This window comes from Zootoca vivipara, chromosome 4, assembly GCF_963506605.1.
Source record: "Zootoca vivipara chromosome 4, rZooViv1.1, whole genome shotgun sequence".
NCBI lineage: Eukaryota > Metazoa > Chordata > Lepidosauria > Squamata > Lacertidae > Zootoca > Zootoca vivipara.
In genome coordinates, this window is record NC_083279.1 from 25,827,031 (window position 1) to 25,852,641 (window position 25,611).

At 42.9% G+C, this 25,611-nt stretch overlaps 1 protein-coding gene across 6 annotated transcripts in view; it reads right to left on the reverse strand.

The window, feature by feature from the left end:
- LIMS1 (LIM zinc finger domain containing 1) overlaps nt 1-25,611 on the reverse strand; it is a 72,211-nt gene that overhangs the window by 2,753 nt on the left and 43,847 nt on the right. For 3 of the 6 annotated variants that reach the window (XR_004692558.2, XR_004692559.2, XR_004692556.2), the window contains exons 2-10: nt 14,354-14,513; nt 11,018-11,084; nt 7,529-7,649; nt 6,095-6,244; nt 5,034-5,184; nt 4,279-4,371; nt 2,319-2,367; nt 1,189-1,264; nt 550-750 (exon numbers count right to left, since the gene is read on the reverse strand). Coding sequence is in view for 2 of the 6 variants with exons in the window: in XM_035114569.2 (XP_034970460.1) it covers nt 1,189-1,264; nt 2,319-2,367; nt 4,279-4,371; nt 5,034-5,184; nt 6,095-6,244; nt 7,529-7,649; nt 11,018-11,084; nt 14,354-14,513; nt 17,233-17,411 (1,046 nt within the window). In the remaining 4 variants the exon portion in view is untranslated. Of the gene's footprint in view, nt 1-549; nt 751-1,188; nt 1,265-2,318; nt 2,368-4,278; nt 4,372-5,033; nt 5,185-6,094; nt 6,245-7,528; nt 7,650-11,017; nt 11,085-14,353; nt 14,514-17,232; nt 18,937-25,611 lie in introns of those variants that run through there. The other 3 variants (XR_004692557.2, XM_035114569.2, XM_035114568.2) reach the window with 3 other exon arrangements.

Sequence of the window (25,611 nt, forward strand, 5' to 3'; positions counted from 1 at the left end):
GTGCACAGGGTGGTATTTCAACTAAATTTTACGCAGGGCAGGCTCACTGGAATTAAGGAATATGACTGAGTTAGGTCCATTACTTTCCAGAGGTCTACTATAAGTAAAACTTTGTTGACTACCACCCACTATCTTTGTTCCCAGGGAATTCCTGGGATAAATATTTTCAAATGCCTTGGGATAGATATGTTCACGTTGCCTCTCACCTCAACCTCAATAGCTATGTTCTAACAGACACAAATACAAAACAAACATCAGCGCTAGAAGAGTATGTCACCTAGAGAGCTCCACGTGTGTTTTGGGGACAAAGGACTTGCATGTAAATTAGTCCAGTTACTCAGAATGAAGTTGCCCTTTTTGTGTGGTGCTCATTGGAGGGCCACGCCTGCTGTATAAAAAGTAAAGTATGCATTCATATCCCACCTACTTTTGTCTCCTGGGCCACCCACCACTGATATGCTCCCCTTGGAAAACTGCCCAGGAGGGAAGGAGCAGCAAAAGGATTCTTGCCCCTAAAAGCTAAAAAGAAGAGAACTCCCTAAAACTGACCGAAAGGAAGAAAGGAAGGAGCGCAGTTGCTGGGAGGTAGGAAGAAAGCATGTTTACAGGCAGACAGGCTTTTTCTTTTTCTGTTTGTCTTTATCCTTTGCTTCTCGCTCCCGTTTGGCGAGCCTCCTCTTAAATTCTTCCGGCATTTTCTCGTAACAGTGTTTGCAGACAGGTTTGAGATCGATTTCAACAAACTTGTCCCTTCACGGGTGGGGAAAGAAGGAATGGAGGAGAGAACAGGATAGAATCAAGATCCAGGTGAAGCAAAATCAAGGAGAATTCAGCAGGAAACAGAGAGGGAGTTAAAGTAGTAAATATACTAATAGGAAAAGATGTCTCTGACACTTGGCAAGGGCTGCATCGTTAATGGCAACTCACAAAAGACAAAAAGCATACTGCATGTGTGCTACAATGAAGGAACCCTGTGCTCCAATTCCCATCAGGCCCAGCTAACATAGCCAATGTTCGGGGATGATGGGAGTTCAGCAACATCGCCGGCACCAAACAAACCATGGTTATCCAGGGCGTGTGAACCTGCAGATACAAGCCACGCTGCGGCTAAACAAACCATGGTTTGACATGTACAAACATGGCCACATCACCGCTTCATGTATTATCATGAACATCTGATAAACTTACTTGAGTGTTAGCTTAGTGTTGCAAGTAGAGCACGCGAAGCAGTTCACGCACCATGCCTTGTTCAATGCCGACACAACTGAGAAAGGGGAGAAATGACAGGATTAGCCATCTGTTTACCAGTGGCAGAGTAGATATTTATCATCGGAATTCCATGGCAGGTAAGGTAAAAAAGGTAAAGGACCCCTGGATGTTTAAGTCCAGTTAAAGGTGACTATGGGGTTGCGGCTCTCATCTCACTTTCAGGCCAAGGGAGCCGGTGTTTGTCCACAGACAGCTTTCCGGGTCATGTGGACAGCTTTCCGGGTCATGTGGCCAGCATGACTAAACTGCTTCTGGCACAAGGGGACACTGTGATGGAAACCAGAGTGCACGGAAATGGCGTTTACCTTCCCGCCGCAGTGGTACTTATTTATCTACTTGCACTCACTGGCATGCTTTTGAACTGCTAGGTTGGCAGGAGCTGGGACAGAGCAATGGGAGCTCACTCCATCACGCAGATTCAAACCGCTGACCTTCCGATCAGCAAGCCCATGAGGCTCAGTGGTCAAAGCCACCCGCGTCCCTATATATATATATTCCACAGCAATGTTTAAGAGAGTTACACAAAGTCTTTGAAATCACTATTGCGTTGTTTGAAACTGCGTATTATTTACACAATAGGGACACGGGTGGCTCTGTGGTCTAAACCACAAATTGTGTTTTTATTTGTTATTATGGTATGTATTTTTGTGTTGCTAAACTGTAAACCACCCATGAGCTTTGGATGAAGGGCAGTATGAGAAATTTAATGAATGAATGAATGAATGAATGAATCTGAGAACTTTCAAATCAAGCCCACTTTCATTTGCCTCACTATATTTTGTGATTGCTGTTTTTTGACTATAAGCTGACTTGGAAACCCACTATCAATGCCTAAACAGTTTCGTGAAATAATATTTCAGGCTCATGCTTAGCATCATGTGTATTTTATGTGCATTTTGAGTATTTTATTTTGAACTGAACTTCAACTGTTATCCTGCAGTGTGCGTCTCCTTTCTTAAATCACTTGTATTAAGTGGGTTTTTTTTTTTTTTTTTAAAAAAGCAACAACGCTGAAATGAAGACACAAGCACATCAGCACAGAGACTCACCATCTCCTTCAATCACACGATTACAGTGGAAGCAAACATCACCAAAGAGCTGTGGAAATGGGAAAATATTGCATAGTCATGCAAGTATTCATAAAACTTTGGAAAATGAAAATCAGCAGTTGGGACATATTAAAAACATATGCTTTCTCATTAGCACAACAGATTAAGTAGGAAAAAATCTCTTAAGTAATTATGAATTGATTTTTTAAAAAGGAAGCTACACACACTAGTTTGGATTGAGAGAAATATGTATTTAATGGTGTTTGTGGAAGCTGCCCCCCCCCCTGCAGCCTGCCCCCCCAATGCTCCCTTGAGGGACCCTGATGAGTGAAGTGGGCTGTGGTGCAGAAGGCTAAGGTGAAATCCCCATTTCCCCCTCTACCAAATATTCAGGGCTCCTCTTGGGCCCTTGTGTCATAGCCCGCCCCATTCAGCAGGATCCTTCAACCCCCAGGGGAGCTAGGGAAGAAGGGGGCCAGGAACTGGAGCCAACACATTCAGATATAGAAAGAGAACTGTAGAGTTGGACGGGACCACGAGGGTCATCTGGTCAAACCCCCTGCAATGCATGATCTTTTAACCATCATGGGTGATGGTCAGGGGTGATATGATAGCCATGTTCAAATATATGAAAGGATGCCATATGGAGGAGGGAGAAAGATTGTTTTCTGCTGCTCTAGAGAAGCGGACACGGAGCAATGGATTCAAACTACAAAAGAAAGAAGATTCCACCTAAACATTAGGATGAACTTCCTGACAGTAAGAGCTGTTCGGCAGTGGAATTTGCTACCAAGGAGTGTGGTGGAGTCTCCTTCTTTGGAGGTCTTTAAGCGGGGGCTTGACAGGGATATGTCAAGAATGCTTTGATGGTGTTTCCTGCTTGGCAGGGGGTTGGACTGGATGGCCCTTGTGGTCTCCTCCAACTCTATGATTCTATGGGGCCTGAACCCATGACCCTGAGATTAAGAGTCTCCTGCTCTGCCAACTGAGCTAGGAATACAAGCAGCTGTTTTACACCAAGTAAGACCTCTAGCTCAGTGCTGTCTACTATACTGACTGCCATTGGCTCTCCAACAAGACAAATGTCTTTCTGAGCCTGATCTGGAGACGCCAAAGGTTGGACCTGGCAGCTTAAGTGTGTGGTCTGAGCTATAACCCCAAGTGACCACTTGGGGGTGCACTCTTAAACACTGCCCAGTTTAAAGTGAGCACACTGCATGGTCTAGGATTTCACAATAGGTTTTCGTGCAGTGGTCCACATCTGTATGATGGCAGCTGTTAAAAACAAGCGCACACACAAAAAGCTATTAATAGGGGAAAGGAGTCTTTAAACTTAAACTCAGTAATAATTTATTAGAGATCATTGGAAATGTGAAAGGATCAATAGGACCTATGAACACGATAAACACACACACACAAACCTCAGATGGAAAAGTTTTAAACAGGCTAAAATAAAGAAATGACTATATTCTGAATATTTTAGACCATATTTTATATGATTCTTCTAATTCAGTAATTAACAGGAAAAATAATAATTTCTATGTGTAACGAAAGCTGAAATGAAAACACACACAGACACAAATGCATTTGAATTCATAGATTGGATTGCTACACTGCAAAATATTGCAAATGTGCAATATAGTTTTCCAGCTTCAAATTTAAACCAGTTCTCCAAATGTGTTTTTGAGGTGAAGAACCAATAAAAAAGGCAGATATTCCAATCTAAAAGTTTGCCTATTAAAGGTAGGCCATCATTGAATTAGAAGCTTTACAAGCAAATTGTTGTTCTTTTTTTTTTTTGACCTCATTAAATGCTGCATATCCATTGAATGTCAAATCTACATGGTTTGACACATACCAGCACTTGCTACGAGACAAAAAATGTGGACAGAGCGAAGTTTCAGAGTTAACATACTAAAAGTCTCTGGCTGAATGTACAAAATCCAAGACGCAGCCATACCTGGTTGTAGTGGGTCTCACAATACGCCAGCCCCTTCCTCTCGTAGTGACGGTGGCCTAGGAATGGCTTCTCACACTTCGCACAAACAAAATGCTGCAAGGGGGGGGCGGGGTGGGAAGAAGTATGGGTTACCTTCAGTTTTATGTAGTGATAATTCATCTGCATTAATCCCTATGTGATCTTGAGCAAATAATTTACGTAATTTTTGCTTCTTAACTCACTGTACTGGAGCAAGTTAAGTGTTTGCTCCAGAAAGCTGGAGCTAATTCTGAGGGCATGTGAGGAAATGAAAGGAAGGAGAATCCCATTGCACAAAGCAGAACTCTGGACAAAACCTTAAGTATTGCTATTAAAATGATTAGACAAGAGTTATTATTCTGGTGTTTTCCTTTGTACTTCCCTTTTTTTTGGTCCTCTTTTGTTTGAAAGCACATCAAAGTGCAAGTAGATAAATAGGTACCGCTCCGGCGGGAAGGTAAACGGCGTTTTTGTGTGCTGCTCTGGTTTGCCAGAAGCAGCTTAGTCATGCTGGCCACATGACCTGGAAGCTGTACACCAGCTCCCTCGGCCAGTAACGCGAGATGAGCGCCGCAACCCCAGAGTCATCCACGACTGGACTTAACCGTCAGGGGTCCCTTTACCGCAACCTATGAAGTTACACAGAATTCCCTATTTTGAGGACTCCTTTCTCTGACCTATTATTATCTAGGTTGTTGCACCCATCCTTACAGTAGCAAGCAACACGCAAGGCTCACCTCCACATGCCACTGTTTGCCCATTGCATTCACCACTCGTCCTTCAATTGGCCTCCTGCATGCTCCACAGATGGGGACGCCCATTTTGTCATGGCAAGGCAAGCAGTACAGTTCCCCCTTCAGTTCTCGGGCGTCAGCAGTTAGTTCCTTTCTGTTCATGAGGTACCAAAAGAAATGTGAAGACACAGCAAAGGAAAACACAGGCATGCATTTCAACTGGTGGATACAGTGGCAAAAGAAAACATGATTTTATTATTATTATTATATATTTGGTTACAAACTGGAATGAATACCCGCAGCAAAATATTTGGGAACTGTTGGGCCAGCAGCTGAAAACCAAATACAACGGCATGAAAGGTGTCATATGAAATGATCCTTGGGAAAACAAACCATTTTTTTCAGATTTAAGCCCCATGGCATCCATTTCAAGTGGGGATTCGTGTTGCACAAAATGAGAATAGCCAATAATGCTTTTGGTCTGTAGGAGCACCAGTGAAAATCTGTAGATGGTCCACTCAACAGAAGGCAGGCTGTTCAAAGTGATATCACGGAACTCCTGCTGAGGTAAAATACATCTGGGGCAAAATTAATACAACCCTTCTCAAAAGTAAAAGTAACAACCTGCTTAGAGAATTAAAGAAGCAGGGCCTATAAACTGTGCCGTGCCTCAGCCAAATTCCTCTCATCTCAATAGGCTATTTTACAAGTTGAGTGTAGAAACCTGAATAGTTTATACTACTGTAGACAGAGCCTCAGCTAGACCAAGTTCTTCCCAGCTAAAAAGGCCTTGCTGAGGAAAGTAAAGTGGTCATATGTATACATATGACCTGGGGACTTACTTCTGTGAAAGTATGTGCAGAATGGGTCCTACACACACTCACTCCAACTGAACACAATGGAAATTATTTGGGACCAGGCTGCAAGAGGTTTATAAATATCTTATTCACTGGTAAATGTGTGGTAGGATTGTGTATTTGCATTCACGCTTAATTATCAAACACTCTGATACTAAAGTTTCCATTGTAAAGATTTAAAAAACAAAAAGACCAAGTTCCTGTTACCCGCAATTGGCACAGTTGAAGTGATCAGGGTGGTAAGGGTCATTTTTGAAGATGAGGGGTTGTTCTTCGATGATAGCATGGCACTTTTGGCAAATGTATTTGCCCATGCCCCTGGCTTTCTCACGATTGTGGCAAGGACGGCAAAGGTGTCTAAGAGAGATCAAAGGAGAAACAGCAATGAAAAGAAACCATCTTCCTAGAACTGGGTTTTGTTTTGTTTTTAACCCACAAAAATGTAACAAGGGCTTTTGCTTCAGCTTTTTAGAAAAGAAACAAGTAATAATCCATAACAAAAAGAAAGAAAGAAAAGAAAACCACAAACCTTACCATAAAACAGTTATTTTACTGGTCTTCCAGCAGAAAGTCATTCTCTGCCCCTAAATTTCTCAAATCTAATGTGCAAGTATAAATTTTGCCAATAAAAAAAACTGCTCTAAAACTATTTTGGTGCAGAACAATGATATAGGCTCTGACCCGGTATTATAGCCTATGAAAACTGTCTCAGAATGCCATTATAGAGCTGAAGGTCAGTTAGGCTTATAGCCTGCAGCGAGTTATGATCTTCTAATATCATGATCAGATTAAATATATTAAAAGTATATTGTAGCTCTTAGATATACAGTGGTACCTTGGTTTAAGTACACAATTGGTTCCAGAAGTCTGTACTTAACCTGAAGCGTACTTAACCTGAAGCGAACTTTCCCATTGAAAGTAATGGGAAGTGGATTAATCCATTCCAGACGGGTCCGCGGAGTACTAAAACTGAAAGTACTCAAACCGAAGCGTACTTAAACCGAGGTATGGCTGTAATGTGAGCATAGTGCTTCTGGTTGTAGAACCTTTAGAATGGAGGGAGCATAGGAGCTGGGTTCTGCTCTTCCACATGCAGAAGGCATCTTCTTACCCAAGAGCTGTTTCATATCTCACACAAAACTGTTGCTTAAGAAAAGCAAAACTAAATCCAAGGACGATGTTCTGGCTGCACAACCTTTTGCACACACAGAAGCATGGGACTTACTTATATAGCACTGCAGAAATTTGCAGAGCAACTGTGGCAATTATCTTCCATGCATCGTTCTTTGGTTCCAGCCCTATACTTCCAGGATACAAATGTCACTCATTGACAGCCACACCCTCAACGAAAGGTGGTAGGGCCAGTGGGGGTGGGGTGGGGGTCTAGCATGTTTCATCTCCACAAAGTTGAATGCAACTACAACATCCATGATTCCATGAAACCCCGTTTGCAACTGCTGTCTTGGTTATAGTTTTGAAAGTATGTTTAATGCTATACTTCCAAAATGCCAAAAAGCCGGCCACCATTTAAAAAGCTGCTGCGTTATTTTTGATAGGACAAAATCCTGAAATCATTATGACCTTGCCATCAATTGACAATGCTCAGTGTCAAGAGTCAAGACAAAAGAAGTTGAACAATACCTGCCAGCATTCTTCACAAATCCAATGTCTGCCAATACCTGTTGGCAGATATCACAGCAGAAACATTCTGGATGCCAGCTGTTGTTCATAGCTTTAATAACACGACCAATAATGAACTCTCCTGCAAGTCAATAACATACCAGGATGTTTTAAAAAGAGTTAAATTTTAAATGCTATGGTGCTGGAGATAATAATATGGTGTGGGATATAACTAATGAGAGGGCAGGTCGTTCCACCAGGATCTGCTTAGCACTTTGCTGAATTCCTCCCAAAATATCTGTGTCCTCCCGGAAGTAAACAAAGCAAAATAGCAACAATATTTTTATATCCCTGTCTACTGCCATGTTTCAACCTCAACGAGCAAATTCAGATAATTTTACCCAATGAAATTTATGTTACCCAATGAAATTTTGGTCAGGCTGAGTTCCTGAAATAATAGGAGTACAAAGCAAAAATGAAACACAGAAATACAATGAGTGTCTGTCATACTTAGGAGTAGAGTTCAGCTCATTAATTTCAATGTGTCTTTTCCAAATGTGACTTAACACTGGAGATCAGTCAACGGCTGCTAAAGAAGCTCTTAATCTGAAAACCTAAGTATTGTGGAAAACTGTGTCTAAATACAGTATCTTGTAATTTGGGCTTCCAATAATTTAATGCTCATGGTCCTTTCCTCCCCCTCAAAAACAGGGTGCCAATAAAGCTATTAAGAGGGCTGACAACAAGATGATAGTGGACATGTGCAGAAAGGACTGGATTGTAATGGATAACAACAACAACAACAACAACAACAATAATAATAATGAAGTGTTTTAGTTCTCATATATTTTTAAGATGCTGCAATTTCCCTCAGTTTTGGGAGCCACCTCTCCTTTTCCAGCTCTGTCATAAAACTTCCTTTTACCTTTCCAGATTTCACTGCTGCCTGCAGGCAATTCATATCAGGTTTCGCCCCGGGGTTAATTGGCCTGGAGATTCCTCCTTCTAGGCATCTAAACACAATTGCCATAGTCCAGGGGGCTTTATTGGGTGTGGAAGACGGAGAGCTGTGAGTATATGGAACACTTTCTCCTTCCAAAATGGGCAAGATCCACTTGGAAAATGCAGCTGCCTCAGTGCAGTATGCAAAGCAAGCTCCAAACTCTTGCTTCCTATCTAATTCCACTCCTCACAATAAGGCAGAGCTCTGACACTCCTGGGGAAAAAAAATCCTACTCAATTCTGTCTACAGTATTACCGAGACAACTCTCGGTTTCTTTCTGCTGACCTTTTTTTTTTTTGATAGGTTACTTTAGGAATCTCCCAGTTAGTTCCAGAAATAGCATTCCTGTGCCTGATAAACAGAATATTATCTCATTCTAATTAAGTTATTTGACCTGTTGCTCTTGCCAAAGGGCACAGCAAGTGGGGGAAACAAGATATTTTGGTCTGGTTACTTTTGAAGGTTGAAATTCCTATTTAATAGCCCTCACTTTGCTTTTAAGTGAAACAAACTTAGGGAGGCTTAAGTGGGATTCAGTACATGCCACAATCTAGAGACCCAGTTTAGCCTGCCGTGGGGGTGGGCCTTAATTGTCTGTGGAATAGTAGGGAGGCTCTCAGGCATAGATGCCACAAAAAATACCACAGTTAAAAGCATTTTCTTTTGAGTATTCAATAGGCTGTAGGTTTAAAAAGTGTTTAGGAACTAAGGAAGTGTTAAGGATAATGATTCAATTTCCTGAAATGGGAATGTTTACTTATGTTAAATTACTGTGTACTTTTAACATGGGTTCCCCCCCCCCCCTCTGACAGTAGTTCTCTTGTGATTGGCTGATTGTGAGTCATGCAAGAGAGGCATTCCATTTCTGTTGTGATTGTTATTCCAGTAACTGTTGTTTTTTAACTGCTTTCTGCTGCTTATCTTTCTCTGTGTAAGGAGAATGGCTGCTGAGAGAGGTTTTTCAGGATACTGCTGAGGACAGTGTTGTGTCAGTGTGATCTGTCTGAAGTGAAACAGAGGAGGATCCCTAAACGTTAATAGGGAGAAACCTGTGCAGGAACTCTCTGAAAGGAGCAAAGAGAATATTGCTGCAAGTGAAAGTAAAAAAACCCCAAAACTCTTCATAAGAAACTGTAAGGCCTGAATGAGGTAAAACTGTGGTGCAATTCTCAACAGTTTTGCTTGTAAGTCCAAGTAAAAAGACTTAAATCTACAATTCTAGTGAGAACATACCCATGTTTGAATAAGCACGAGACTGTAAATCAGGCATCTCCAAACTGCGGCCCTCCAGATGTTTTGGCCTACAACTCCCATGATCCCTAGCTAACAAGACCAGTGGTCAGGGATGATGGGAACTGTAGTGCAAAACATCTGGAGGGACGAAGTTTGGGGATGCCTGCTGTAAATATATTCTTCTCAATTCTATGTTTATGAAAGTGAAGTTCTTTTGAATATAAAGTCTGGACATTGTACAGATGTATCTTCGAAGTCTAACGGAATCCGTTCCGCAAGTCCGTTTGACTTCCAAAACGTTTTGAAACCAAAGCACAGCTTCTGATTGGCTGCAGGAAGATCCTGCAGCCAATCGGAAGCTGCGGAAACCCTGTCAGATGTTCGGCTTCCAAAAGAACATTTGAGAACCGGAATACTCACTTCCGGGTTTTGATCGTTTGGGAGCCAATTTGTTTGGGAGCCAACTTGTTTGAGATCCAGGGTATGACTGTATAGTCTTTACAAAGAAGCTATCAATCACCTAGAAGTTATTTAGCTTCCTAGCTGTAAGCTACTCTGCTCCTTTGCATATCATCAAAATTTTATTTATATACATAACAGGAAGCTGCCTTAAGTCAGACCATCTAGCTCAGGATTATTTGCACTCACTGTCTGTGTGTCTCTCTAGGATTTGAGTCAAGAGTCACACCCAACCCTACTTGAGATGCTAGGGCAGGCATCCCCAACCTGCGGCCCTCCAGATGTTTTGGCCTACAACTCCCATGATCCCTAGCTAACAGGACCAGTGGTCAGGGATTATGGGAATTGTACTCCAAAACATCTGGAGGGCCGAAGGCTGGGGATGTCTGTGCTAGGGATTGAATCTGGGACCTTCTGCACTCAAACAAATACATTGCCACTGAGGTATGTGGTAGCTTCTAAATCAGACACTGAACCCTACAGGAGTACAGCAGTCTTCCCACTACAAACTTTCGCCTCCCAATTCATGGAGGATGGCGGAGAACAAGCACCTTTGCCCATGCTTCCTTCTCTGTGTTAATCGCGGGGGGAAACAAACAAATGCCCTAAGCAGGCTTATGTTCAGATGAATACCATCTGGGTGTACAGCTGTAGACAGTCATCATCCTGGCAGATATGTAACAAAATCTTGCTTGTGTTCAAGACCTGCTTTGTTTTCTTTAAACAGCATATGTCCCTCTCCTTCCACGTTTGGATGTCCACATTATCTTTATAAAACATTCTAAAATTTAATATATATATATTCTAGAACTTACCACACTGATGGCAGCAAGGAGCAAAAAGCATCTGAAAGTCATGTTCACAATATTTCCTTCCTTCAAACTAGAAAAAGCAAGACACAAAGGAATTAAGAGGAATACTGAAAAGTATAGCACTTCAAGTTTCATACATATAAATGGCCGGACAATTTCTGGGTTCTTTCAACTGTTTTTTTGTTTTGTTGTTGTTGTAAAAAGAGGATTCAGCCTGATTTTATGGCAGAAAGGAACTGAAGCTCTGCTAATCCATCGGATTGTTTAACAAGTTTTGCTTGTATATTATTATGCCACAGGGAATGATTTGCACAAGAAATCTGGCAGGCTGTGGTGGAGTTTATGTTAGATGGCTGGATTCTGACAGGATGCTAAAACAATCTGGGCACGGAATCAGCTCGTAGTCACATTTGCTTAACTGGATCAAAATAATAAACACCTGTGCTGGTATTCAGAACAGGAAGCACTTTCTGCTGGCTCATTAGATCCTTTCTGTCCCCTACATTTCCTGAAACCGCACTCTACTGTATTGCAGGAAACACGTCTGTAAAGACGGGAATATTCATACCAACCATCTATATAAATGGGCATACAAATCATTATTCCAGAGATTGCAACCCCCACTTCAGTGTATGACTTATTATGTCATTCAGATTAACTTCCAAGTATGTGCGTGGGGTGGGCAGGTACCAATGAGACAGACTGCAACGTTTATTACAGAAAGTTAAATATTTCAGGTTTCTCTCTGTGACAAAACCGCAGCCAGATCAGGACCCCGGGTGGATCTGGATCCTGCTCCCAGGGAAAGAGAAGGTTAAAACACTAGACAGCTTAGTAGACCCAGTTGGACCTGCAAAGGTGACAGGATTAAGGAAGGAGATGGTAAAAATGTTTTAGGGGATGCAGAAGAGTGTGTGGGCAAAGTTTGCCAGGTGCTCACAGCCAACGTCCTGGTGTCACAATGACATCAGGTGGCCTCCTTTTGTTTGCATGGGCAATCAGCTGATCAATGGACTCACATAGTTCCATATGCAAACTCCATGAGGCACAAAGGTGTCTTCAGCTAACCAATACTTGACATCGTACGTAACACCAAGTGTAAGGCAAGTGAGTGTGGATTGCTCAAAACGAACAGGGACCCCTGGTTTGCTTAATTTGGCCCACAGGCTGAAATTTCTCCATGCCTGCCATACACTGTTTGTCTAGCCTGGGATCACAGGAGTTCCTCCAACCAGGGGTCTAAATATTATGCTGGGCCCTGCAGATCCATAGCACCATGTGACACAAGGCATATACTGAACAAGTTCATCCAGCTGCTCAATGGCAAATAGAGCCCAGTTATTCTCAATAACTTTTATAATTACATTCTAGTTTTTCTGGCTCATTATGCCTGATTTTTCTGGCCAAGTCTACTTTCATCTTCCTCTTGATCTATTGGTGAAAGCTTCAAAGACCTGTAACAAATCCATACTTTGAAGTGAAGTTTGTTTGACGGTGACGTATGCCTAAGTTCCTAGTATTAAAGGCTTCGAAGGGGGAATTTTGTCTCAAGTGGCCCGTAAGCTAGTTGCTAATCTCTATACACTTTGCTAACTTTTTGGAAATTCCCACCCTCCCTAGCTGAATGTGTTGAACGATTCCTTGGGGGCATCTTGGGGACTATTATTCCAACAGATAAAACAAATACACTGACAGTATTCATAGAAGCAGCAAGTAATTACACCCTACCAAGATTTGCTCAGAAGCAAGTCCAATGGATTTTAGCAGAATTTACTTCCTGGTAAGAGTGTTTAGGATTGAGATCTTGGTTTACTAAAGTCGAACACAAAAGAAAGAGGGGTTCTGGCATAAAGCAGGCTCTCTTGGTTCTTCAGTCTCATGGATGAGAAAGGAGATAAAAAAAAGTACAAAATGACAGATAATGGCATTAATTGAAAATGTAATAGAGCACCTGGTTTGCATGTAGAAACTTGCAGGTTAAATCCCTGTGGTCTGTGAATGTCCCCTTGGAGAGCCGCTGCCTCTGTGTAGACAGTACTAAGCTAGATGGACCAATAGTTGGACTAGGATATATGGTAACTTCCGATAGTGAAATAGGCAGCCTTTCAAATTATAATGTGTTGGGGTATCAACACAAGATAGTAATGATACTTACCTACACAAGATAAGATAAGGGCTGAGGAGGACTAAGTCAAAAGAAAGATCCCATTCAACCAAACCCTAATTCAAAATCATACCCTCAGCCTTAGAAAAATGAGCTGTAAAATCCCCAAGGATTGAACCCACAATGGAGATAGGCAATGTGGTACCCTACAGATGCTCCTGAACTACAACTCCCATCATTCCACAGGCATCTCTTAACCACGTGCCAACATTTCCTTAGACTTCCTCATTTACATAGCAAATACGTATCTGGTTTCATTATTCCTCTGGACATCTTGGCATTGGCACTCCTAATTTTAGAAAGCTCTTACGAGTGTTGCTAGCTCTCTGTGCTGCAGCATGCTATGGCAAACAGCTGGAAGCTACAGGTGACTGAGTTCTAACCCCAAGTGGTTGTACGCGATGTAGCAGATAAGATTGTCAAACTTGGGCCATGAACCCGCACTGAGTCAGTCACAATCTCTCGGTCTAATTGATCTCAATGGGTTGTTACAAGGTTAAACAGAGAGGCAATTTTTAGCTCTCTGGGGGAAGCATAGGGCAAAACTCTAGATCATAATTAAAACAGAAAGTTAAAATCATAGATAGGTAAGTCATCACTCCGCAAATGGACATCTTTATTTACCCAACACAGTGCTGCTTTTTAAAGTTGAATTCTGTTGCCTGGTGCTTAGTGTCTAAACATGTATGTTGGGGCTGATTGAAAAGCTTTGTTTTCTAATAACTGCTGTATTGGACCAGCTTGTGGTTATGCTGTAGAGCAGCTGCGGCCCTCCAGATGTTGAGGAACTACAGCTCCCATCAGCCTCAGCAAGTGTGGCTGACGGCTAGGGCCAAAGGTCCCCCACAGCTACTGTGGGGTCTGTAGTTAAGCTGAACTCTGCAGGTGGTCAAAAGATGCTATCTTCTACATGGAGGTAGGTTCTGGCACTTAAAAAACAGGTTATAGGAGATGGGTTGATCCCAAGTCAAGCACTGCAGTGGCCTGGAGTCAGTCGTAAAGAAAAATGAACCTGCATCAGTCATAAAGAAATGACCCTGTGTTAACTGCCTCCCAAACGACACTGCAGGGAAGGAAGCAATTTCTGTGGCAAGTCCTTGACCAACGTACACAAGCGGCGCAGCACGGGTTTGGGAATAGTTAACGGAGAAGTGAAAAGACCACGGGGAACCAACCTCATAAAAAAGCCCTTCGGGGAACTGCTGGAAGCACTGGGCACACACGAAACACTGTTCGTGATACAGCTCGCCATTGCTGTTCACAATCTTCTCCGCAGGTGCGAAACCTCCCCGGCAGCGCTCACACATGGCATTGGCCAGAGCGTTGGCCATGTTGCTGTAACGATAACAAAGAGCAAAGGGGTTAAGCACACAAGTAAGGTAGATTTGCCGACCGTGCTTCTTTTTCAATAGGCAGCTGTCCCAATTCAGCAGGAAAACACACACTTTTTCCTACTTACTTTACTGCCTTCCTGGCCCTCCTGTCCAGGGACCAGTGGCAAATGCAGCTCCCACTTCTGCAATGTTGCTATTTAATTGATTGATTGATTTCCCATCTTTCCACCAAGGAGCTCATAGCGGTGTACACGCTTGCCCCTCACTTTCATTTTATCCTCACAACAACCCTGTGAGGTGGGTTAGCTTGAGAAAGAGAGACAGGAAATACCATCACCCTTGTCAATCAAGACTGTTTCCTATTGTGGGAACTTGCTGGGAGGAGGTGGAAGAGGAAGGCAAAAGCGAAAGGAATAGCAGTGGCAGCAGCGGACAAGATCTGCCACAAGCATCCTCCAAGCAGGTGAAGAGATACTTTGCCTCCACTAAGGGACTCTGGTTGAAGGGAAGCTTCCCCTTCTCTAAAAAGACTCTTGGGGGCTGTGTGGTTTATTGTTGGTGAGCCAATTTCCCAGTTTTTCTTTATGTTGCACTGTTAAGAGTAGCTTGGGGGAGGCAGAGGGAAAGCCGACAAGGATGCTACTCTGGCCTCAGGGTCCAGGCAAATGTCTCTGCCCCCACACTCTCATGTGGGACCCCAAAGCACCTCTGTCCACTCTGCTATTGGGCATCCTCCATCTTTGTGGAGCCTTCCAGATATTGCTGGACTCCCAACTCCATGGGTCATAATGGCTGAGGCTGATGGGAGCTGGAGCAACAACATTTGGAAGGCCATGAGTTCCCCATCCCAGATGCATTTATTTCAATGTGACGTGTGAGACGCTGGCCTGGTTCACATCATCCCACAACACATAAGACTCTGCAGGCAGGAGGATGCAACAGAATGCTGGGAGGTCATGTGATCACATGCCCCCTTTCCTCTTATGAACATCACAGTATACCTGGCAAGAGAGCAGCTGATCTCTTCTGGGGTGAAAACAGGGCTGCATTTATGACCTGGAAACCTACAACTTTTGTACTTTTTTGTGGGGGGGGAGGTAGAAGTGCATGCACAAGCCTGAAACACTCCCACATTCCACTATATGTAGGACCTAGACTTCTGCAGAGTATATGAGTCAACCAAAAAATGGTAAGAGTGTCAAATTTGAAGTAGCCTGAAGTCTCCTTTAATTCACGGCAATTTAGAGAGGGAAAGCCACATCAGTCCGTTGCAGCAGCAATCCTGTGTCACTTTGAAGCCTAACACATTTATTTGAGCATAAGCTTTCATTAGAGTACGTGTTGTCAGATTCAATTTAAGTGTCTCGTATGAAGCAGCTCCTCATTTGCTTTGGATTGTGCTGAGTAGCTCCCAATGTAGCTCCCCGTATAACCCCAGTCCCCCCAAGAGACAATTGCATGAGTATCTCTTAGCTGTTCAGAACGAAGAGGCAGAATCCTCTGCCTCACCAGTTTCCACCCAGTCATACAAAACGTACAAGCCAGAACAGTTCAAGTGACCTTTCTCCTTAATCTTGTTCTGTTCACATGGGCCTCAATCCAAAGTAACAGTTCTGCTTGCAAGAACATGGCAGCAGACAACATTCTGGAATGGGACACCGACATCCACACCCCCTCAGGCTACACTCTTCTGAGCAGCTGCAAACCCATGAAAGGCATCTTACAAGCGAAGTACGGAATTGCCGCCATGATACTACACAGAAAGGAGCCAGGTCTCCTTCACCCCCCCCCCCCAACTGCAATTCCAAAGAAATGTGCCAACAGCCACCAAGATGCACCCTGCAACCAAGTCACTTGTTATTGCAACAGAAAAGTCTTAGAATCAAGCTCTGAACGCAATATTGGTGTGCATGTCCCTATCCCTAAATATATTATCTGCAAATGACAGCACTCAAAAGAGCAATCCTATCTATTTTTAATCAAGTAAGTCCCACTATGTTAAATGTGTTCAAGATTGCAGTTTAAAGCTACAGGTATATATACACACTTGGAAGTCTTACTGAATTAAACTTGACTTTTTTTGAATAGCTATGTACAGGATAATGCTGTGGGGATGCAAGCCTATGTACAATTACTTGGAAGTAAGCCCAATTGAAATCTTTGGGACTTATGTCTGGGCAAACATGGATGTGTGGCTGCCTACATCAGAATTCCAGCTGAGATATCAGCGAATAAAATGAAAAAACGTCTCCAAGCTTATACTGATGGAACTTAAGAAAAGTAATTTTTATTTTTATTTTTTTAAATACATTTTATTCCATTTTCCAAATTCAACAAATTAACAAAACCAATCTTTTATACAAAATCTTATATTCACATCTTTTATCTTCTCCACGGCAAACTAGTATTTCATGTCAATATGGAAAACGGAGGTGTTGCCATTTTATACCTATGTACCGCAAAGTATTGGAAGAATGTGGAATCCACAGTCAGAAATCCCACAAAGCGTTTATTCTGCTGTTGAACCAGAAATGAATGCACACATTAACTAACACATACACACACCCCATGATTAAAATACAGTTAACTACAAAGCATCCTGTTATTGTGCAGATCATAATAAATTGCAAGTTCCCCAGTCATGAGAACAGCAAGCAAGATTGTGTTAGAGTAAGGCAAGCAGACCAAGTAACAAACCGACTCCGGCGGAGTGAACTTACAATCTTGCATAAAAGTCACATATTTCTTTGTATACTTTTACGTCACTGTGCCTGCGTTGCAATTTTGACACAGCTCTCTCGCCTTCATTTTCGTGGTCGTTGTGCACATTCTGATGGGTGTGCGAGATTTCTTCGTTCTCTGGAATGGCATAGGAGTGCCCCCTGCTTTGGAATTCCATATATATATGTATTAAAAAACACAACAGCCCAGCAGCAGCAACAGAACGCTCCAGGGAGCAGCGGTAAGGAGAGAGAAAACAATCCGCAGGACTTTAGCTGCGTGCTGGGTAAAGAGCTTCCAAGTTTAAAAGCGTCAGCCACAGAGCAGCTTGAATGTCAGAGCGAGGCTGGGAGAGATTCACTGGAAGCAAAGCAACACATTCCATTGCAAGGTGGTAACGCCAACTTGGGTGGAACATGCGATCTCTGCTATCTGCTGTCCTTAGCAAGAGTTCCACTGAAGCAGTGTTCTCTTAGGGTAAATGTAAGCTAGGGCAGGCTAGCTGTCGCAAGGGGTTTAATGTGGAAAAACTTACTGTGCCGTGTGTGTGTGTGTGTGTGTGTGTGAAACAACACGTTAACGCCTTTGCAAAGATAACAAGGAAATACCCTGCTAGGAACATCTTGTTCACACAAAAAACCAAACTGTAAAAATAGTAAGAATGCCCTTTTACAAATAATGCTCCCAATTTGATTCCTATGTCATGGAATTTGGAGCAGCTGGTGAGCACGCGCACACTCAAGAATGGACACTTCCATGGCTGACTAGGCTGTTCTGTCTTTTGTTTCAAAACACCAGTGACAACACTGCTTGGCAAAAACCACTCGGCATAATGGAATGCCTTAAGTTGCCATTTTGGGGACAGGCAGTTCAAAAGTCGTATTTTCCCCGATACGACTTTTTGGTTCCTGAAATTCATTCTGATTGTGCGGATAAAATACAGTCATACCTCGGTTTAAGTACGCTTCGGTTTGCGTACTTTCAGTTTAAGTACTCCGCTGACCCGTCTGGAACGGATTAATCCACTTTCCATTACTTTCAATGGGAAAGTTCGCTTCAGGTTAAGTACAGACTTCCGGAACCAATTGTGTACTTAAACCGAGGTACCACTGTATAACAGATCAAATTCTAAAGGGTGTGTTGCTAAACGTGTGAAAACAGTCCGAATCCAAGGCATGCACCTCCAGATGGTGGAGACGTCGGGTGCTGTCCTGGCACCTGGGCATCTTCACTTGATCGCAAGTGGCCTATAGCCAGGGGCAAAATGTGCATGGCAAATTTTGAACAATGATGCAATTAGGGGGGGGGAAGCATATGTACATAAAGCAGGCTCCCCTCTATGGATGTCCTCTGTACAGTGGAGAGGGGCAGCACAGTTGGGATAAAAGGGCCAGCAGGATTAAGGTCTCTCTTCCTTTCGTGTGCCTGGTGCCCCCATAGGGCTCTAGAGCAATCCCCCACCCAAATTCAAATGTCTGCATGGTACTTCACATAGAATCATAGAATTGGAAGAGACCACAAGGGCCACCCAGTCCAAGCAGGAAACACCTTCAAAGCATTCTTGACATATGGCTGTCAAGCCTCTGCTTAAAGACCTCCAAAGAAGGAGACTCCACCACACTTCTTGGCAGCAAATTCCACTGCCGAACAGCTCTTACTGTCAGGAAGCTCTTCCTAATGTTTAGGTGGAATCTTCTTTCTTGTAGTTTGAATCCATTGCTCCGTGTCCACTTCTCTGGAGCAGCAGAAAACAACCTTTCTCCCTCCTCTATATGACATCCTTTTATATATTTGAACATGGCTATCATATCATATCACCCCTTAACCTTCTCTTCTCCAGGGTAAACATACCCAGCATAATAATCTACAGCTTCTTATACATTGTCCGCCAGACTCTGGGGAATAGAGAAGGCTCTTGCTCCCAAAGGCGCTCTGCGGGCTTCTTAAAATTTCCTTATACAGAAGGAGCTGCTGTTTGAAACTATGCTATGGAATTCAATTAAACGTATTCAAGTGAATCGTTTTCAGTGGAACATCTTGCTTTGCTCTCAAGGCACGTTCACATCTTCTGGCAGCTTGTAAAAGATCCTAGGAGGAAGGAAACTTGCAGCAAATCCCAGCACTAGCCTGCAAATCAATATGGACAATGCATTCCCTAATTCTCACAGTGCTTCCTTCCCATAGGGAACACTAGATGCACACTCAGGTGGATTGAGGCCAATACATTTAGAAATGAGGTGCAAATCACATCACCCAGAAGAAAGGCAAACAACATTTTAAAATCCTGGGTTTTTAAAACTATTTGCTGTTGCCCAAAGAATGGGAATCCAAGCCCCTTCTCCTGCATATGTCTGCATAGGAAATGCCTCCTCAACACACTGTTACTAGCACAAAGGTATCTTTCCACAGATAAAGCAAAGCTGGCATGGTTGTTTGTGCCAGGGATATTCCAAGACTTGAAAGGAGAAATGAGAGATGTGACTAGATAATGTTGACAGATGTTTGTTTTCATCGGCAAGCACAAGATGTACTCCATCGGCTTGATCCACGTCCCATATTTAAACTTTGCTTGCAATAGTTATTTATTCAGCCGAATGCCTAATGGCACAAATTGTGTACGGGGCACTGGGCATCACCACCATTGCCACGGCACTTCGCTTCTCCATTCCTGAACTTCAGTGTGAACGCCCAAGGGGAGCATGTGCAGAGATTGCTTAGAAGATGCCCTAGACCTTCACTCTAAATGCATGAAAGTTGGCACAGTGGAGGGGGGTGGCATGAGCCAGCATGTGGGGCACCATGCCCCCAAACACAATTTGTGCACTCACTCACACATTTGGCTGAATGCCCAAACAGGGGTTTATGCATTGATTTTTACGTCTGCTACACTGAGGGCCAACCAACACATAATGTTAATAAGCCCGTTAAAAACGTGATTTGGGTTCTCCACGTTTAAGCAAAAGCAGCCACACTGTGGGAGGAATCTGAATGAGGACTGTGGTGCAAGGGTGAGTCAATTCAATCCATCCCCTGGAACATTTCCCCCATTCCCTGCAAATCCCCAACCACTGTTCGTTTTGATCTAGAAAGTTTTACACAGCTTGGGTTGGGACTCAACTACATCAGGGACTGCCTCTACCCCTATGAACCTACCCACACCCTACAATTATCATCAAAAGCCCTTTCTCCATGTCCCTTCTCTGAAGGAAGTGGGGAGAGAGAGGCAAAGAAACCCATACTTTTCAGTGGCGACTTCCTAATTGTGGAACTCCCTGCTGAGGCAAACTTGCCTGGTGCCAACATGATCAACTTTCAGGTGCCAGGCGAAGACATTTCTGTTTACTCAGGCTTTTCATTTTTGTGTAGATTACAGTGTGGTATGATTTATAGCTTGTTTCAGTGTTCATTTTTAGTGGACTGGGGGGGGCAGGGTTCATCCTTTTCATTCTTGCTGGTAGGTAAACACTTTTAACGTGTTTACGTGACCTGTGTATTCCATGGCATTTTGGATTTTAAATATCTGATATGTTGTACCGTGTTTTAAAATATTTTGTAAGTTGCTTTGAGAAGTTTTGCAGAAAGCAATGGGACAAATATACAACAACACTATTGACAGGGGGGAAGATGCATTTTCAAGGTGATTGTCAGCAGGAAAAAAGACACTGGGGGCATGGAGAGGGTTAATTCCCTTCCTTCTATCTCAATCTGGATCTTCCCCTCTTTTGCTAAGGTAAGTAGCAGGCCCTAATCATATTGTTAAGTAGCTAACATAATATGCAGTTCAGTCATGAACTTTGTGAGTCCACTGAAAGGACTTGGGAGGTTCAATGTTGCAGCACTGCTGAAACTTTATAAGGTAGAAGAAGTCTCAAAGAGAGATTACCGGAACCCTCACACTAAATCAGGTGTGTGAGACTTTTGGCCATCCAGATGTTGCTGAACTATAAATCCCATCAGCCCCAGCCAGTATGGCCAATGGCCAGGGAACATGGGAGTTGTAGTTCTGCCATAACTAGAGGACCAAATGTTCCTCACATCTAAATATACTTCCCACACTTGCTGTAATAAAGGTTGGTTCATATTAAACATGAAGAAACTGTAGAAGTGAATTTGCTTCAGCTGACTACATTAACTTTTCATTATTACTTTAAGACAATGAGCCGAGCAGTAGCTATAATTAATACCCTAACCAGACCAGACCAAACATCCAGACTGCCATGAAAGACTTCTCGTATGTTCATGAAGTTCCTTATACGGTTAGGGTAACTGTCAACACCAGACTTTCTGGCTCGAAACTACATTCTTATTATAGTAACGACTCCATCACAGATACCACACTGAAGACTGACCTTCAGCTAAGGTGGCGGAACTGGTGTGGATTTCTTTGCTAGGCAAGCATGTCAGTCCCACAGGGTTCCATTCTCAAGTAAACAAAGAGGTTCACATTTACATTAACAGGATTAAAGACTGTGATTTATCTGAATTTAGCACATTTTTAATGACACGGAGACAGGGATCAGAGCACCACTTCCATCTTATTTCAATTTTAGATTTTTCTTTCTTCAAAAAATAAAAATAAAAATTGCACAACCCTGCCGGTAAAATTAGATTTGAAAGGCTTCATCATTGAAAAGTAGTCTTAGAAGAATGGACAGTTGAAGACTCTTTTCTGAGACACAGTGCCCATGTTAAGAGTTTTGTAGCACTTTATAAAGTCCAACAAATGCATTATGGCACAAACTCCTGAAAACTAATCCACTGCAGCAGATAAAGGCAGAAACCTGTGCCAAAACAAACCAGTTAGCATGTATTGCACTGCAAGACTTTTGTTGTTTTGTTGAGAAAAACTAAGATGGGTACCCAGCCACTCTGGAAGTTAGGGCCAACTGTCACCCTATTTTAGTGTGTTCAAAGATACATTAAGTGTGCAATCCTAAATATTCACTAACTAGGGCATAAGCCCCCAATGAACGCAGCAGAGCTTACTTCCGAGTAGACATGCATAGGAGTGCACTGCACAGCTGCCATTCTTTATGTTCTTAAAAGAGAGCAAACCTTACTGAAGTCTAAGGAACTTGCATCCAACTAGAAGGTTTGAGATTGGGCGGCACACCACCGGATTTTTAATCTCTGCCCCAAAATTCTATATATGAGTAGCAAGGGACTCTGCACAAGTGCTTGGCCCCTTTAATTGAATGCATATTATGTATGCATCTTTTCCACTTCAGAGGTGCCATGTGATGCAGCTTGTATCTGCTTTCAGTATGGACGGGACATTCCTTTAGCCATTGCCCCTAGTAGAAAGATATAACCTGAGTAGGTTCATTTATCGATTCTAGTCAAATCTACACCTAATTTACAAAATCACCAGATTTCGGTTTACCGGTTGCATTCCATTTATGAATGTATAAATATTCAGTATGTAAAAACGTCCCGTATGTAGGAAACAATCAGATCAAAGGCTTCATCTTACTCTTGATGTGCTAAATTACTGTTTGCAGAGATTTTTTTTTTTAAAGTAAGCATTTTTAAAATGTCAGTCCTGCTCACATACAATACTGGAAATCTGCTGAACCATGATCACAAGCTGCAGGTCTACCCTTGTGCTGCTGGCACAAAATTTCAAAATGAAGACATTGAAATACATTCACCCAATAACAGAATTTAGTAGTAGTTGTAATGTCAATGCACCATGTATTCTTCATCATGACAGACTAAGGCTGCAATCCAAACCATGCCTAGTCATGAGGTAAATTCCGCTGAACATGATGTATCTTACTCACAGGTAAATGGGATTAGGATTATAACCTAAAAGATTAGCCTCTGCACCTGCAAAAAACGACTAAAGAATTTGCATTGTAATTTTAACATCATGTCAACTACTGAAATGAGAGCGTGATCCGAGATGCCCCATTTATAGGCAGAAATAAATGGGGAAACTCAACTGTTTACACAGGAACAAGATGTAAAAAGGCCAGTTGAGAACTATTCTTATCAGATACAGATGACAGATAACAGGTTAAACTCTTTCAAGGACAGTGGCAACAGCAAGAGACTTGTTCTCTGGGAGGGATGGGGACAAGATAAAGATGCAAAGAGATGTTAATAGGCAAGCCCTTATTTCCTTTATAAAAAAAATAATAGCAGTGCTGGTCTAAAGTATGTTGAGCTCCTGCCAGTGAGATGTTGGCTGTGATGTATAGAACTCAAAACCAGAATCTGGCACTGAGTTGCTTCCATGGGGAGCAATACTCGAACAATTATGTAAGTACAGTGGGTTGCCAGGCAGGTATGTATGTACTTATTCCTACCCTGTACTGAAAAGTTGTCTTTGGCTAGATCTACCTGTCACTCTCTGCTCCCCGCATGGAATGTACTAGCCAGATGTAACAGAAGAGATAAGTAGGTTCCAATCGAATGGTTATTGCCACACATTTACTTATATGCTCTCACATTTGCAATAAAAAAGTGAGTTATTGCCTGCTTACTTTCCCCCATTAAGCGTGGCCAAACAAAACACAAGCCAGAGAATCTGTTGCACCGGTACACAGCAGCGCCCGTAGCCAGAGATAGCACTGCCTGTTGCACATTCCCATCCAGTAATTCTGCACTCTAGGGCTAGTGAGTAAATCAAAAGGCATTTCTTGAAGGATGATTAAGCAACACGCACGCCAAAAAAAAGCGTTAAGGGTAAAGGCGAGGGCAAAGGGGGAGAGAAGCAGGGTGTGTCGTGCTGAAGATATTCAAAGCTTTGAGCAATGGAAATATCCCACATCTTATGCAATATCACAGTTCGACAAAATGTGAGTAATAAGTTTCCTAATAAAATAAGAGGTGGCAATTATTCTACGTGGGGGCCCCCCTCCCCGAAATGGAGAGGAAGAAACATCCACAACAGTAGCAACTGTCTACGCAGAATCTTTTTTCGAACGTATTCCATCTAAAATGGAGGCGTCCTGGCTGGGGCCCCGAAGGCACTGCTATAATTCAAAGAATAATAACAGGGTGAAGCTACATTAAAACTGCCTTAACTTTGAACTCCAGAGCTAGTGGCAACTCGTATTGGAACTTCAAAAAGGGATAATTCAATTTGCAGCGGAGCAACACTATTGAGGGGGGCAGGAAAGGAGACGTAATGCCTTCATGTTGTGCCATAAATGTATGTCAGAAGGGGAGGTACAGGAGTTCTTCTTATGAGATAAGAGGAAATATGTAATATTAAAGATCTCATTAAAGCTTTCTTAAAAAGAAGAAGAAAAAAACCAGCGATTTACTGAAACCCAGGCCCAAAGCCATTAGTGAGACTAGTGTTTGAGGATGATGCACCAACAGACCCATTTTAGAGACTGTTACTTCAAAGCGCCTAGGGTGTAGAGATGGTGACTTCTAAGCGCTGCCTGGAAGCGCAGCAACAAGGCATGGGATGGTGCAGCAAAGCAGCTGTCCCTGTTGGCACTACTGATCTACACAGACCCAATGCGATGCACAGCTGCTCAACAGGTTTCTGGACAAAGCCAGAATGACTGCAGAATGTATATTGGCTGGAGATGGGTGGGGGCATTTTGACAGCTGTCATCTATCAAGCATCATCTCAAAGATCTTGTAGCTCAAGAGAGATAGTTGCCTCATGTCAATGGCACCCCAACAGCATTTGTTTTTTTTTAAAAAAGCAGCCTAAATTAAATAAGTGGCATTCCTATAATGATGCCCCAAATCCATCCCTTGAAGCTTTTCCTCGTGGAGCTTCCCCCTTGAAGCTTTTCCTTCTAAATCATCCATCAGAGGTTGATGGATTGATCCAACAGAGCCATGCTTTTTACCTGGAGATGTTTTGAACTGAGCCTTTAACTCAGGGGTAGGCAACCTAAGGCCCGTGGGCCAGATGCGGCCCAATCGCCTTCTCAATCCAGCCCGTGGACGGTCTGGGAATCAGCGTGTTTTTACATGAGTAGAATGTGTCCTTTTTTATAAAAAAAAGCATCTCTGGGTTATTTGTGGGGCCTGCCTGGTGTTTTTACGTGAGTAGAATGTGTGCTTTTATTTAAAATGCATCTCTGGGTTATTTGTGAGGCATAGGAATTTGTTCATTCCCCCCCCCCCAAAATATAGTCTGGCCCACCACATGGTCTGGGGGACGGTGGACCGGCCCATGGCTGAAAAAGGTTGCTGACCCCTGCTTTAACTTCTCAGGAAGCTGCTCAGCCTGCTACCGGTAGTTATAGGTTTCTTCCCCACTCTTTGAACACAGATATGTACGGTAGGATCAGCATGCAAAGCTGCAATCCAAAACTCCTGTGCAGAGCAATCCCATGCAAGTTTATTTCTCCTACCAAGTGGAGTGGGACTTACTCAAACCAGAGTCTGCGCAGGATTGCAGC